The sequence below is a fragment of the Cydia pomonella genome, chromosome 2 (assembly GCF_033807575.1).
Source record: "Cydia pomonella isolate Wapato2018A chromosome 2, ilCydPomo1, whole genome shotgun sequence".
Classification (NCBI taxonomy): domain Eukaryota; kingdom Metazoa; phylum Arthropoda; class Insecta; order Lepidoptera; family Tortricidae; genus Cydia; species Cydia pomonella.
The window spans coordinates 15584149-15600592 of record NC_084704.1 but is presented as its reverse complement, the minus strand read 5'-3'; the positions used below and the strand labels follow the sequence as shown (position 1 = coordinate 15600592).

Here is a 16444-nt window from a genome sequence, read left to right as displayed (position 1 = left end):
CGGCCCACCTCGAGCTAGCAGTTCGTCCCCAAGTGCCAACCTCCTGGCACACGCCAAGAAGCAAGGTCCACATACCGCCACAGCGCACGCCGCCGCCAAAAACTCCACTAGGAGCATAGCAGCCTCAACCCACAACATTTTGGCTGATGTTAGCACTTTTCGCTCCCATAAATAGTAGCGGTCAAAAGTCAAAAGCTGTAGAAAGGAGACTGGGATTACAAAAAAGTTAATGTTACTAAATATTAGAAATTACATTGACATATTTTTTTCCTTTAGTATAAATTAAGCCATAGACAATGAACTCGCTAGATATAAAATGCTATTTAAATATCCCACCTTTTTTACGCAAGCAATTGGCAATTTGATTTTTTCGTCTGGACAGATTTTTATTTATTTAAATGCTTCTCACATCTTACTCATGGATGGTGATCTTACTTGATTCAGAAATTTCAGAATTATATAGCCGGTTAAACAAGTTTGTCAGTAGAAAAAGGCGCGAATTTCAAAATTTATTTGGAACGATAACTTTTCCCGCATACATTTTTTAAATTTGCCGATTTTTCTACTGGCGGAAATAGCTTGACGGACTATAAGTAGTAATTCGCCCCGAACTGAAACTCGCGGGTCGCCAAAAAGATAGTTCGATTGAACTTGTTGCACCTACTTAGGCGGCAATGGATGGAAAATCGCCTGCGTTTTATTATAAGATCTGTGGATCCCTTAACTGATAGGTTTATGTTTGGTTTATGTAAGTACCTTATATTTGTATTTACCTTAGATTAAAATAAACTGTAAGTATCTGTCGTAAGCCGTATTAATCTCTGATGTTAAATGCCTACATTATGTTAAACTTATTTTATCCTGCTAATTATTTTAAAATAGTAAATTTATAAACAATATTATAAATGTTACATACCGAGCACTTTCATTGATACCAAACTTGACCATACTTTCTGGAAAAAAAATGTCCAGAAAACCAAGATCCCTCACAAATAGCTTTTTGGCGTTTTAGGCTCTTGTAGCTCCATAACACTTTCATCGAGCCTCCTCATAATCTAATGACTAAAATATAATGCCCTCGACAATACGCTAAACCAATTTCATTTGAATTAGAACAAATTTACCTAAGTTATTGCCCATCATAATACACGTTTAACTATAGTCTGGCAAACCCAATTCGTCAGTAAATAAGAAGAAAAAACTCTGTGCTCGTCCCGTTTTTTGTTGCTATAAAAGACAAAGTTAGTATGAGTAAGAACATTATTTTTAGGATCCTAGTAAGGATTTCAGTTAGGACGACTGAATTATAGTCTGACAAACAATTTTGTCAGTAGAAATAGGCGCGAAATTCAAATTTTCTGTGGGACGATAACCATCCCACCTACATTTTTTTTAATTTGCCGCGTACTATACTGACGGAAATAGTTAGGTGTGTATTGCGTTTTCTACCCAATCATAAACGTTGAAATGACGTCACTGACATTAGTGACATTTGAGGAGTCGTTCAAATTCCATGAAATAATTATTCAAGTATTATAAGTGGACTGTCAAGTTTCATCCAACACTATTTTTGCTCTTATAAAAAGTCACATAACAAAATAAATTTGTAATTGTATTAGTGACATCTATTTTGGATTTAAAAATAATTCATAAAAACATACACACACATAATTTATTATTGTTAAATAAACTTGGTATCCGAATTTTATCTGCAGCAATCGTACGTCCTCTGACTTTGACATGGAATGTCAATTTGTCACGCAACAGACAGAGCTCTAGTCTAGCTATGGTCTAGCTCTTATATGATACGTAGGCGATTTATAGTTATAAATTGCCTATAAATTACAAAATTGTGTTAATTTCGATTAATTCGAAAATGACCAATTTTTATTATAAACAGTATTGTTTCTAAATTTTATTTTAAACTTAGTTGATACATAATAAGTGAAAATGGGTTCTAAAATTATGATTGGGTAAGATGCTTTCTATAGTTTTTACAGTACACAAATCACGTATTGTCTGGTGTGTGTTATTTGATCTATAGTCGCATTGTTCAATTGTTGCCAACAAATCTGTTTTTATTTTATACCTACTTGAAAGGCCTTGTTGAATAGCTATAAATTGTTTTATTTACCTCAAAAGAAATACATCAAGTGGAGTGGGGAGTGGAGGAGTTACATGCGCGTTGCCGACCCTAACCCCCCCCCCCCCCGTTGAGCTCTGGCAACCTTACTCACCAGCAGGAACACAACCCTAGTGTTATTTGGTTGTGTTTTATTTTGATAACTATACCAATAAGTATCGGGTAGTATAATACCATTAAGTCACTATATGCATTATAACCTATATGTAACAAATAAAATATGTTTATTTACAGGTTTTTGGGGTTGTCAACAGTAGTTGTGACTTTCCTGGCAACACGTCTCTACAGAGACCTTCTTATAAGCTATGAGCAGAGCTCCTCTGCTCATGAATATTCTTGGTAAGTAACTAAAAGAAGAGAGTAAACCTGATATAACTTGAGACCCTTTGGTTTACTCTTCTCACATCAGTTGACTGTGTCGTTAAATTGTCATTACTAGGCATTGGAGTTTTTATCACATGGTAAGACTAATAGCGAGCTATGGAGTAGACATTAGGAATAAAATTCAACTCATATTCATACTCATACTCATTCACTTATTTAATTAGTGATTTTAATTTTACAAGGACAAGAATGTTTGTAAACAATCCTTTAATTTTGTTTTTCAGGACAGAAATATTACTAAATAAAAAATAATGACCATTTTTATGTATTGATTAATTTACAATTATACTATTTTTACCTCTGTTAATATACATATTGTTTTTTTTTAATGAAATTTCGTAATATAATCAATACAAAATATAGTGATTATTCTTATTTGTAATATTTATATATTCAAAGACAAAATTAAAGTATAGTATAATTCTGTGGCCCTAGTGAAAAAGGGTACAAGTCTCTGGCAGTTTAGGTGTATAAGGGCATAAGTGTTACGTGGAACTTACACCCCTTTACACCTGCGCTGCCAGAGACTTGTACCCTTTTTCACTAGGGCCACAGAATTATAACTCGTCAAAGTTCTATTTCTTGGTTATAAAATTAAAATCACTTATTAAAATATATGAATGAGTATGAATATTAGTTGAATTTTATTGCTCATGTCGACTCCATTCCATAGCTCACTATTAGTCTTACCATGCGATAAAAACTCCAATGCCTAGTCATTATGTTGCATCAAATATATTTCTTTGTTGTAGGTTCTTTCACCTGTTATTAAATATGGCTGGGTACTCAACAATCCTGCTGCCAGGTTTCGTTATCTACAAGTATATACAGAAAACAAACTACTTCGACAAACTGAGTAAGTCAGCCACTTGGCCACGTGGGATCCATGTGGGATTGAATTATCATTTCATGTTCTTCACTTCAGCTAGTCTTCTTCTTCCTCGCGTTGTCCCGGCATTTTGCCACGGCTCATGGGAGCCTGGGGTCCGCTTGACAATTAATCCCAAGATTTGGCGTAGGCACTAGTTTTTACGAAAGCGACTGCCATCTGACCTTCCAACCCAGAGGGTAAACTAGGCCTTGTTAGGATTAGTCCGGTTTCCTCACGATGTTTTCCTTCACCGAAAAGCGAGTGGTAAATATCAAATGATATTTCGTACATAAGTTCTGAAAACTCATTGGTACGAGCCGGGGTTCAGCTAGTGTATGGTATAAACAATAAATTATGGCCTCTAGGGCTCCCGCCAGATACGATTACAAGTAGAAATACCAAATACTCTTAAGAGCACAACATTGTTCAGTTGTTGGGTTATTGTGCGCGAGGAAATTGCGTCGCGCGTATGCTCGCTCTGTGTGGACTCGCTTATTAATTAATGTTACATATTATGGACAAGGGCCACATGGGGCTACCTAGTATTGATGCCAGAATGGTGGTTAAGTATGTATCTAGATTAGGTCTTCATTATTTGCATACTTCTACATTATTTTACTGCATGATAAGCTATCAGTATTACACTTTAAACAACATTAATGAGCTAAAACAAAGAAATGAATCATAAGGTCATCAAGATAGTGGCCATCGAGAAGCCCCAAAAATAGAAAGCCTAAAAGCCACTAGCACCAATCACTAACCTGAGGTAAACCAGTTAAACCTGGAGTTACCATGGTTACCAGTACAATTTGACACTGAGTTAATGGTTTTGTAAGGGAATTGTTGATAATTTGACACTGCTTAGGTAGGGAATTATTGATAATTTGACATACTTGTGAAAATGAAAAAAAAAAAAAACTTTTTAGAACAATAATTTAGTAGTTGCTATCCACGATTTTATGCATGAGTATTTAGACACACACGTGTGACTAATTACTAAATATACTTGAGTAAAACTATAATAGGTTAATGTGTCGATTTACAATTTGATAGGTATTTTATAGTTAATTTCTATTTATTAGGTTTCTAAACAAGTACTTTTTAATTAAATCCGGGCTTGGGTCCTGTTTTAGCTCGGTAACTTTTGTATGTCCAGATGTTCTCCTCTACAGTCGCAATAGGGACCGTGCGCGTTGGAGGGTCTGCCATCTTGTGGTCTGAATCGAAACCATAAACAGGCACATTTACATGTCAAGTGTTTTCTTGTGCATAGTAGGTTCTGCCATCTTGTGGGCTACATCGGAACAAAAAACATCACATTTACGCCTCGCGCCAAAATTCTGACGGCTCCTGTGCTGCCTCCCATAGTTCATGCACGCTCCCTTGGGGATATATAGGGACCGTGCGCGTTGGAGAGTCTGCCATCTTGTGGCCTGAATCGGAACCATAAACATGCACATGTACACGTCACGTGTTTTCTTGTGCATAGTAGGTTCTGCCATCTTGTGGGCTAAATCGGAACAAAAAACATCACATTTACGTCACGCGCCAAAAATCTGACGGCTCCTGTGCTGCCTCCTACAGTTCATGCAGGCGCGGATACAAGATTTGGCTTAGGGGGGGGCCATTTTGAGAAAATCATATATTTTTGCACAGAAAATAAAATTTACTCAATTTAGTAATGTGAGAGCCAGGGTTTTAGGGGGGGGGGGGGGGGGGCATTGCCCCTATGGCCCCCCCCTTGTATCCGCGCCTGAGTTCATGCACGCTCCCTATTATTAACCTTTTGAACACCAGACGGCGAAGGAATATGCCGTGCCCCGGACGCCAGGCGATGCCGATTACTTAAGCGAAATTGAACTGTACGGTGTCCCGTGTTAGTCCCTGTTGCATTGGCAAAGCTGTCGGCTGTAGCCGTCGTTGGCGTCCTCGGCAAGACTTCGACGATGGCCACAGCTGACTCTGGCGGTCAAAAGGTTAACTGAATCTCGTGAAATTTTGTAAGCAGGTCCAGCTATATACATAGAATTTTTCTGTCGTTTCGTTTTTTGGAAAATGTTCAAAATGGTGGAAATTTGCATATGGACTTAAGTGCCATTATGGTCTATGGCACTTAAGACCATTGTAAGTACGCAAGTATTTTTTTGATTTTACATGTTTAAGCTTATCGATCCTATCGCGAAGTCTACAGCTCACAGAGCCACTAGTCGTAGTCTAGTCCTTTTTATGACATAATTTTCTGAGTTATTTGAACTTATCAGATTAAACGTGAAAGGTACTAATTCCTGGAGTAATAAAAATAATTGTACCTACCGTAGCGTTTTATCTTAAAAATGAAATCGATAAGGTGAAAAATTAAGCGCCTGCAAAAGTATAAATTTGTAAAATGAGTAACACTTGGAAACCACACATAAAGTAGCTTATAAATTATAATAGAATATGAATGACGATGAAGGTACAAAAAAAGGTACAAATCAAAGGTACAAAGGATGATCGCGTGACAAAATACACCCGTGTACTTTTTTTTTTAAATTTAAATTTAAGTACCGTGAGGTACAATTTTTTTCATAGGAGCTTCTAAATAGTTCAAATTTGGTATAAAATATGGTATCCTTTTTTTACTTAGGTACACCCGCCATCCTGACTCTCCCGCGAAATTAGCTTACAAAGGCTGAGAGCCAAAGCATGAAGATTAATTTAATGAGGTGTTGTTGATTTCCCAAGGTTGGCGGCTGACCGGCGTTAATAACTGATAACAAAGCAGTACAGTTTCATTTATTGTTGGTATACACACCACACCGCACTTTAGAATGTTAGATACTGTTTTAATTTAACATATAATTTTATGCAAGCATTTTGTCACATTATTTTACTTTAACAAATAAATAACCCAGTTTTGGGATACCTAGGTAGTTAATAGTAAACAGATGGCACCAATTTACGCTATCGGTGCGATACTTATTTCTGTTTGTAGTATTCTAAGGTAGGTAGTCTACAAGGAGCGTATATACCGAATTAATCTGGTCTTTTGTGACCCTGTTTTTTTCCACCACTTTTAGAAGTCTGAACAGAATGAAAATATTATTTTATTAGAACAGTAAAATAGGGTAAATTCGTATAGACTTTCCATACAAATGAATTTATTTTCTTTACAAACATTCAGCTAATTTTCCGCTTTAACTCATGGAGTCACTCATGCGGCATGTTTTGGAGAGCCTAGGTATAGTAGGTATCCATTTAAAATTAGTTTAATGTTAGTATGACGCACGAAAGTTTAAATTCGATTATTTTCATTACTCTTGAATGCAGGATCGTTTTATTTCAGGCTCACCAGGCTGTCTGTCCCGCAGCCTGTTCGCAATATTTGGAGACCCCGGCGAGCGCCTGCCCACTACTGACGCACCAAAAATAGAAGACAGTCCGCGCCGCGAGGCAGCCGAGCTGGCGCTGTGCTTCAGTGGACTCATGACGGCTTATCTCGTGTGGGGGCTGCTGCAGGAGAAGATCATGACACAGGTTCACGATATGACACATTGTTCAGCTATCCGAGAGAGAGAGCGTTTGCCTACCGTTTACGCACCAAGAATAGAAGACATCCGCGAACATTCCCCATACAAAACTGAGATCATGTTCTCCGTAAATGAAGAACATTCTCGAGAACGGCACAACTATAGTTGTGCCCGGTAAGATGGCACCACTTTTTGATATTTAACAAATTGAACACATATCAGTGAAAGAATAAGGATCAAAGTCAAATGGCGTTCTAAAAGTTTTAATCATGTGTTGAAAGGTGGCAGTAAATTTACGTCGCTACAAAGTTTTCTTTGACAATACACCTCTATTTCAAATTCTCCTTGATCCCCTATGATATTTATATACCTAAATGTTATAAGTACCTAACCGGAAATTTGTTAAAACTCTCTCTGTACACATACGTGTTCTTGTCAGTGAATGTGTTAACTACTAGGTATATATTTTTTGTTTACTTGCAGACCTATACGATGTCCGACGGCTCCACCGTGAAATTCAACGACTCCCAGCTGCTAGTGTTCATCAACCGGCTTCTCGCATTCTGTATCGCAGTGGGCCGTCTGCTCTGGACTAGGACTCCCTTGTTCCCGGTGCCCTTGTATCAGTTCTCGTACTGCTCGCTCAGCAACATAGTCAGCGCGTGGTGTCAGTATGAAGCGCTCAAGTTTGTCAGCTTTCCTATGCAGGTAAGATTAGGTGCAACTAATGTGGGTGTATTTATATCCTATAATTTTGAGTTTGTGTGCGATCGGCCCGGGTGTATTTTCCGTCGTCCAAATGGCTAATTATCCAAGTGATATAATGTGTTGATTCGGCGATAAAGGGACTGGACTGATGACTTAGTTATTACTCGTATGCTGTCTGTGGTGTAACATCTAACTTCTTAGACGAAGTCTCGTTAATGTTAGGTGTAATTGGTATCGCATTTGCAGGTGCTATCCAAATCGTGTAAAGTGATCCCGGTGATGCTGATGGGCAAGGCCGTGTCGGGCAACAAGTACGAGCTCTATGAGTACGTGACGGCCGCCATGATCTCCGTGGGTATGGTGCTGTTCATGCTTTCAAGCAAGGATGAATATGCAGGTACAGAGTACAAATCTTTAACAAAAAAGAATCTTTATAAAACACACTACCTACTTACTTTGATAATAATAAATTTGATTTGGTAGGTTTGTATGGAAAAGCGGTCACGTGATTTTGTCCCCTTTCCTCTTAATAATTCAATACGAAATCCTGCTGTAACTCAGTGTATTTATTTTGCAGCTGGCACATTCTCCCTCGCATCAGGCATAACCCTCCTCGCGCTGTACATGTGCTGCGACAGCTTCACGTCGTCGTGGCAGGCGCGGCTGTTCGCACGCACACGCGCCGCGCCACTGCACATGGTGGGCGGTGTCAATCTGTTCTCGGCGCTGCTCACCGCTGCCGCGCTACTGCAGCAGCCGCCCGCCACCGCCGCGAACCCGCGCTGGTCGTTACTACAGGTACAGTGACACACCACACAGACCACTGCACATGGTGGGCGGTGTCAATCTGTTCTCGGCGCTGCTCACCGCCGCCGCGCTGCTGCAGCAGCCGCCCGCCACCGCCGCGAACCCGCGCTGGTCGTTACTACAGGTACAGTGACACACCACACAGACCACTGCACATGGTGGGCGGTGTCAATCTGTTCTCGGCGCTGCTCACCGCCGCCGCGCTGCTGCAGCAGCCGCCCGCCACCGCCGCGAACCCGCGCTGGTCGTTACTACAGGTACAGTGACACACCACACAGACCACTGCACATGGTGGGCGGTGTCAATCTGTTCTCGGCGCTGCTCACCGCCGCCGCGCTGCTGCAGCAGCCGCCCGCCACCGCCGCGAACCCGCGCTGGTCGTTACTACAGGTACAGTGACACACCACACAGACCACTGCACATGGTGGGCGGTGTCAATCTGTTCTCGGCGCTGCTCACCGCCGCCGCGCTGCTGCAGCAGCCGCCCGCCACCGCCGCGAACCCGCGCTGGTCGTTACTACAGGTACAGTGACACACCACACAGACCACTGCACATGGTGAGCGGTGTCAATCTGTTCTCGGCGCTGCTCACCGCCGCCGCGCTGCTGCAGCAGCCACCTGCCACCGCCGCGAACCCGCGCTGGTCGTTACTACAGGTACAGTGACACACCACACAGACCACTGCACATGGTGGGCGGTGTCAATCTGTTCTCGGCGCTGCTCACCGCCGCCGCGCTGCTGCAGCAGCCGCCCGCCACCGCCGCGAACCCGCGCTGGTCGTTACTACAGGTACAGTGACACACCACACAGACCACTGCACATGGTGGGCGGTGTCAATCTGTTCTCGGCGCTGCTCACCGCCGCCGCGCTACTGCAGCAGCCGCCCGCCACCGCCGCGAACCCGCGCTGGTCGTTACTACAGGTACAGTGACAAACCACACAGGCCGCTGCACATGGTGGGCGGCGGCAACCTGCTCTCGGCGCTGCTCACCGTCGCCGCGCTGCTGCAGCAGCCGCCCGCCACCGCCGCGAACCCGCGCTGGTCGTTATTAGAGGTAAGTACAGTGACACACCACACCAGGCCGCTATACATGGTGGGCGGCGTCAACTTGTGCTCACCGCCGACGCGCTGCTGCAGGTACCGTGCGTCTACAACATAAACTAAGAGTTCATATGCAGTTGCGGTTGCTACCGTCGTTTTAGGCAGTTTACTTAACAGCCATGGCGACGCATCAGCCAGTGCGTATGCTGGCAACTTTGGAAGCACAACGAGCGGGCTGCCGGCTCCTCTCCGGGGGCGGGGGCGTGCCACGAATTGCAGACGAGCGCGTATTATCATACGCCATTGTATACTAAATACCGAACTAACGACGAGCCGCCGCGGTTGCACCCGCAAGTGATATGAGATCGAATTAGGAGACTACACGTTAATATTGTGAAGGTTAATTGCCGCGGGCTTTATACATTGCCGCTTGTTTACAGGTTAAGTGATTTGCCATGAACCGTATCTACTTTACTGAGTTACAATCTACACCGTTTCGTATTTAATAATAACGTACCCAATTATTGTATTGCATTGAAGGTTCGAATTCCTTTGTCTCTGGTTTGATATAAATCATCGTACATTAACCTGCGGACACGATAGCGCCTCGGTAGAAAAGTTACCTCTCAGTCCACACCCTATTTCATACCAAATGTATAAAAAGTTATTGAGCTGATACCTTTGGGATTTGGAGGTTTTTGACATTGTCTATGACTGTGACTGGAGGGGTTAAGTTAAAAAATTCTTGTTTTGTCCGCAGCACCCGCAGTTCGCGACCGACGTGGTCCTGCTGTCGGTGAGCTCGGCGCTGGGGCAGCTGCTCATCTACCGCACCATCGCGCGCTTCGGCGCCGTCGTCTTCACTATCATCATGACACTGCGGCAGGTCAGAGATACCCTTTTCATTTTTATTTGTACAAATAGGAAGGGTTGCACTACGTACAGGGTAATAATAGTGCTTAAGGAGTAAGGGCGTCCGCTAGCTGGCGCGGGCGCACCACCAGGGTTCGATTGTAGATAAAATCCGTCACACGTCAGTTAGCATTATTGCTCATACTATTTTCGTTAAGCCACTCACCCGCTTCGTGCAACCGCGCCAGCTAGCGGGCGCCCTAAGATACGAAAAAGTGTCCAAAAAATTACGCAATTTACACAACTTTAAAATTGTATGGACACATTACGAATGAATCCATTTATAAACAGGCCATGCAATTTTGTGGCTAGGTGTACACTACAATGAAACAGCGCACGCATTCTGACCGGACAAGTATTTCGGTTCTAGTTAAGGTTATATTTTGATTGGGATGAGGAGCAGCACTGTTATGATCCAGTTTTCTTAGTTCTAAGCTTTTAGTAAAGTTTATTCATTACCTACAATCAGTTTAAGGCAAGTAGGTCTATTTTATACTTCCAGGCGGTGTCTATCCTCCTATCGTGCCTCGTGTACGGGCACCGGCTGTCGTTCGCGGGCGTGCTGGGCGTGTGCGTGGTGTTCGCGGCGATATTCCTGCGCGTGTACTGCCGCCAGCGCCTGCGCCGCCGCCGCGGCGCCAGCACCTAGCGCCGCGCCGCCGCCGACAGGACGACGCACGTGCGGCGAGAGAGTCCAGTGTAGGTAGAGAGTTACAGGCAGACACGCAGGGGGCGATCTGTTCCTAGTTAGCGTATTTTAAGTAAGTTTGTGCGTGGTGTTCAAGGCGATGGAGGCAGGACGAGAAGCGTGCGGCGCGAAAGTCAAATGTAGGATGTAGGATTGCAGCGAGCAACTGGTTCCTTAATAATTAGCATTTGACAAGATTTGGCGCCCAGGGCTTATCGGTTGGCCGCCCCATAGCCGCCTCGCACTGACCGCGAAGTTCATCAGCGTCGCCCTTGCCCTTTTGGCCATAGCGCAAATATGCCCCTGTTCCTAGTACAAGGTTAACCCTGTGAACGCCACGACTTTTATATATAACGGGCCATCGTAAACTCGTCTTTGGCGGTTGAAGGGTTAATATCTGTAGTTAGCGGGGGTGCTTGAGGAGTAAAACCAGTGTTTAACTGTACGCGCCTATATCTGGATCCGGATCTGGTGTGTTCCATACTAGTTGGATGTGGATTGAAAATCTGCCCTCTACTCCACTTATCGACTTATTCAAATGTACATAAATGTAAAAATATTGGCAGCGTTCATTTTAAGTTTGGTACTTCGGAGCGTAGTAAAGTAACTGAAAGAACGCAACGCAGTTTGTAGTGAAAACTAGATTGCAAAATACTGTTTTATCTGAAAGTTGCTCTAATTCTTATTTATATTAGTGATTTAATGTATGCTGACATTGACTTAAATTAGAAATTTGTGGGCCTGAATTACAAATAAAGTTAGAAATGGCTTCCATTTTTGGATGGAGATTGCCTCCAATTGTTGTTATTGTTCTAGTGTGTTCGGTGTGTGGCTTTCGACGCAGTTTCATCGCCGACATATCTAAAGACTGACAAGATTCTATTTTGCCGTGAGATAATATCCCGATAAACAGCTTACATATTATATGGTAATAATGTGCGTACGTCACATTTAGTTAAAGTTACTCGTATTACCGGTCATGTCAACGACCAATTTCAAACCATTGTTTATTGGAAGGATACGCAATCCATCGTCCTTTCTTTTTAAGTAAATATTTAATTGTAGGTACCTAAGTATACTTAATATTTTTTCTTATATCTTTGGTTAACTTTTTTGGCATTTTTGTGGTGACATTGTTTATCATTGCGAAATATTTTCTTCTTGTTTATACCGGTCAATTCAATGACTTTCAACGACTTGTCAAAGAGTACTCCTTTCCAGTAGAATAAATTAGTACCACTGAAAATCCAGAACATTGCGAAGGCCAAATAGGATCTTGTCGGGCTATACGAGAGGAAGCGAAGTTTGAGGTGAAAGTTGTTATGTAGTACACAGTGTACAGTAGTGTACACACCTGGTACACACGCACTAAGCGCAATAAAGGGTACGTTTTTGTGACATTTATTTTCCCTGGAGAATTAAGATGTTCTGCAAAAAATTTAAACTTTTTTAGTTCAAATTTTCATACTGTAACGAGTAATTTCTGTTGATTTAATCAATGTATATTATGAAATATGAGCTTAGCCATTAGGAGTTTATACATGGTTTTTACATGTAGAGTGTTCGGAAGTCGCTTATCTACTCGCAGATATACTAGACTTTACATACACGGCGGACAGTGTATCCGGCTTAATCAAGAAAAAAGCCTTGCGGCGGCACTCCTGTGTGTTTCTGTACACTTAAGGAATGGTAGACGGGGTTTTGGTGGACATTTTTGACACATTGACTAGTATGTATTTTTATATCAGGACAGATAATCACTAATCAGTCCTGCAACCCCTGTAGAGATGACTTTACATTTTAACATATATTTTTTTTTTTTTTTTACATATGTTTCAATTCCAAAAGACCCGTTTGTATCTACTTCTGTATTGTTATGTCAGTCCTCGAATGATTAGTATTGGTCCAGTAAAATCACAAATGCATAATAAGATTAATAAGACATCGGATTTTAAGTCGCACAACTAGATGACATGTAGGTTCCTATATCGATAAACTCAATAAAAATATAAAATTGACTCCCTGAAATCCCATGTCTGTTCTGTACTATCGTAATTGTATACATATTTTGTTTTTAGTACAATGCCCCTGTGCAATTGTTGTACATTGTTATTATAGCCAAATTTATTTACTTGTGATTTGTGATGTGTTTATGTTGTATTTTATATTTGATCAGAATTACTATTTTATTTATAGAATTACTAAAACTAATTATTATTATTACCTTTTCTACAAATTTCACAAATTGTAAGAATAAGAATAAGAATTTGTCATGTACTAATTAAAATAACGTTTATGTGACGTTACCGTGCCGCATTGTATGATTTGCCATTAAATCACAACCTTTTTGTGCGTGCGTGGTAGAGTTTTCATATCAGATTATTGTTACTTAGAGTAGCAAAATACATATATTTCGACATTAGTTTTTATGAAATGACAATACTTAATTATAATTGTGTAAATATTTATTGACTATCATAAATATGTATAATTATACACCATTTACATGGAAACATCATGTTTGCTAGCGTGATGAATGAAATGAAATGTTTACAAGGATGTAGATGAGAGTTCGGCTAAGTCAGGTCGGCAGCTGTCTGCAGCGTCAAAGTGTCAAGATTCCTATGAAAACGTAACGCTTATGCTTTGTCGCTAGCAAGTCGTTGTTGTCTTAAATTTAACTGGTTCTATACTCTGTATCTTTAGGTATTTAAATAAAAGTAAACGAATAATTTGTACATTTTCGGGTACTTAGTAATAATATTTATTGGTTAACCAACCAAATACAAAACCGCCTGGCTCTGGTTCAGTCACCTGAACGACCTGATTTTAACCTATATTTACTATTATTTGATCATGTAGTGTTTACATCTACCCTCAACTGGCTTAAGGAGCCGTTTGAGGGTAGATTATGTATAATTTTATTTAAATACCTAAAGACACGAGAGTATAAGTATGATGAGTTATTGCACAAAGAAGTAATGAAAAAATAAATTTTCACTAAAATGTGTTTTATATGTTTTTGAAACTCGAGGAAATTAAAGGTTTATTGCTATATATTAATATATAGTGTTTTTATAAGATTCCGCTAAACCTGAGATAAAAAAATTGATTGAATGTAAATCTATTACCCATTCATTCATTTGTACCATTTAACAAGTACGTTTGTACCGTTTTATACTCGCCATCTGATATAATAAGGTACTATACACCAACACGCACCACACTTTTACATAATGCATACTACGTCACGTATTATTATTTTATAGGCATGCTACTAAATATTTATGTATATATATGTTTTTTTTTGTTACATCGTGAATCGTTCGTGATCTGGGTTCTAGCAGAATTATCAGTGCTTCACCCGAAAGAGTGGAGCGTATTACTGAGCCAGAACCCTTTTGTTTTGCTGCAACGCACACAGCACACATTACCTTTTATTGATGCTTTTTGCTCTTTATTTAATTTTTATTTTGGTGTTGCTATTGTTTGTATCATTTTTTTGTATAGTTGTGTGTATTGTGGCAAGCGAATAAATGGTTTATCTATCTATCTATCCAACAAGTGTAAAATACATTAAATTTTCCTTTTTAGGAAAAATACGCACTGCAAGTTCATTTTTATGAAAATAATAATATACAGGTCATAAGAGCCCTTAATCCTTGGAGCGTTCTCCGATTTCACGAAATAACGCTCGATAGATGGCGTTGGCGCTCGGTACGCGAGCGCCGGCAACGCGACGCGCGTTTCAATGCAGACTAGAATAATCTTGATAGTTTTCAATATAATTTCAAGCAACATTAATTTTAGTGTCATATGATATCATATGGGCACTCTTTATTTTATTGTATATGCACAGTAGTTTTTTAATTATGTACACTACTACTAAGTGTACAGACTACAGAGTGTACTATAACCCTTGCTCTTTATTCTGTCTCTTTCACACCAATGGAAAATGAAGAAGTTACTAAATGACTGCAGGTATAAATAAAGTATATTAGTGCGATAGAGAGACAGATAGTGTTTCGTTGTCGTATCGTAAACGATTGGCATGTTGGCCACACACTTGCTTAGTGCCTAGCCAAAATACCAATCGTTTGCGTATATTAGTACGATAGAGAGAGAGTAGTGTTTCGTTGTCGTATCGTAAACGATTGGCGAAGCCAAGCGATTGCGCATATTAGTGCGATAGAGAGAAAGATAGTGTTTCCTTGTCGTATCGTAAACGTTTGGCATGTTGGCTACGCACCCATGCTGCCCAGCCAAGATGCCAATCGTTTGTGCATATTAGTACGAGAGAGAGACAGATAGTGTTTCGTTGTCGTATCGATTGGCATGGTGGCTACGCACCCATGCTGCGTAGTCAAGATGCCAATCGTTTGCGCACATTAGTGCTATAGAGTTTCAGTGTTATTTGAAATCACGTTAGGGTTTGTATTATTATTTTTGACCCGAATGAAGTCCATCCAGGTTCTTATGATGGAGTCAGGAGTTGGTCACCAGAACTCCTAATCTACTCATTATAATTCCATCGTGTTTGGGCTCAAAAGATTTGCCCTGACGAGTAACATCGATCTAGATGAAGTCCAGGGTCTCATGATGGAGTCAGGAGTTGGTCACCATAATTCCTAATCTACTCATCATAAGTCCATCGTGTTTGGGCTCAATAGATTTGCCCTCACGAGCACCATCAATCTAGATGATGTTCAGGGTCTCATGATGGAGTCAGGAGTTGGTCACTAGAACTCCTAATCTACTCATTATAATTCCATCGTGTTTGGGCTCAAAAGATTTGCCCTGACGAGTACCATCGATCTAGATGAAGTCCAGGGTCTCATGATGGAGTCAGGAGTTGGTCACCAGAACTCCTAATCTACTCATTATAATTCCATCGTGTTTGGGCTCAAAAGATTTGCCCTGACGAGTACCATCGATCTAGATGAAGTCCAGGGTCTCATGATGGAGTCAGGAGTTGGTCACCATAATTCCTAATCTACTCATCATAACTCCATCGTGTTTGGGCTCAATAGATTTGCCCTCACGAGCACCATCAATCTAGATGATGTTCAGGGTCTCATGATGGAGTCAGGAGTTGGTCACTAGAACTCCTAATCTACTCATTATAATTCCATCGTGTTTGGGCTCAAAAGATTTGCCCTGACGAGTACCATCGATCTAGATGAAGTCCAGGGTCTCATGATGGAGTCAGGAGTTGGTCACCATAATTCCTAATCTACTCATCATAACTCCATCGTGTTTGGGCTCAATAGATTTGCCCTCACGAGCACCATCAATCTAGATGATGTTCAGGGTCTCATGATGGAGTCAGGAGTTGGTCACTAGAACTCCTAATCTACTCATTATAATTCCATCGTGTTTG

At 41.0% G+C, this 16444-nt stretch overlaps 1 protein-coding gene across 2 annotated transcripts; it reads left to right on the top strand.

The window, feature by feature from the left end:
• Positions 1-1734: 1734 nt before the first annotated feature.
• Positions 1735-14652, top strand: LOC133534464 (adenosine 3'-phospho 5'-phosphosulfate transporter 1). 2 transcript variants are annotated; one of them, XM_061873602.1, is made up of 9 exons: positions 1735-1973; positions 2378-2482; positions 3280-3383; positions 6724-6914; positions 7391-7615; positions 7862-8012; positions 8193-8413; positions 10225-10350; positions 10879-14652. In XM_061873602.1, exons 1-9 carry the CDS (start codon positions 1951-1953, stop codon positions 11023-11025), a joined length of 1293 nt encoding a protein of 430 aa, XP_061729586.1. In that variant the 5' UTR covers positions 1735-1950; the 3' UTR covers positions 11026-14652. The 2 variants fall into 2 exon arrangements, with proteins under 2 accessions (XP_061729586.1, XP_061729587.1); XM_061873603.1 differs by having other exon boundaries at positions 1737-1973; positions 8193-8314.
• Positions 14653-16444: the final 1792 nt, after the last annotated feature.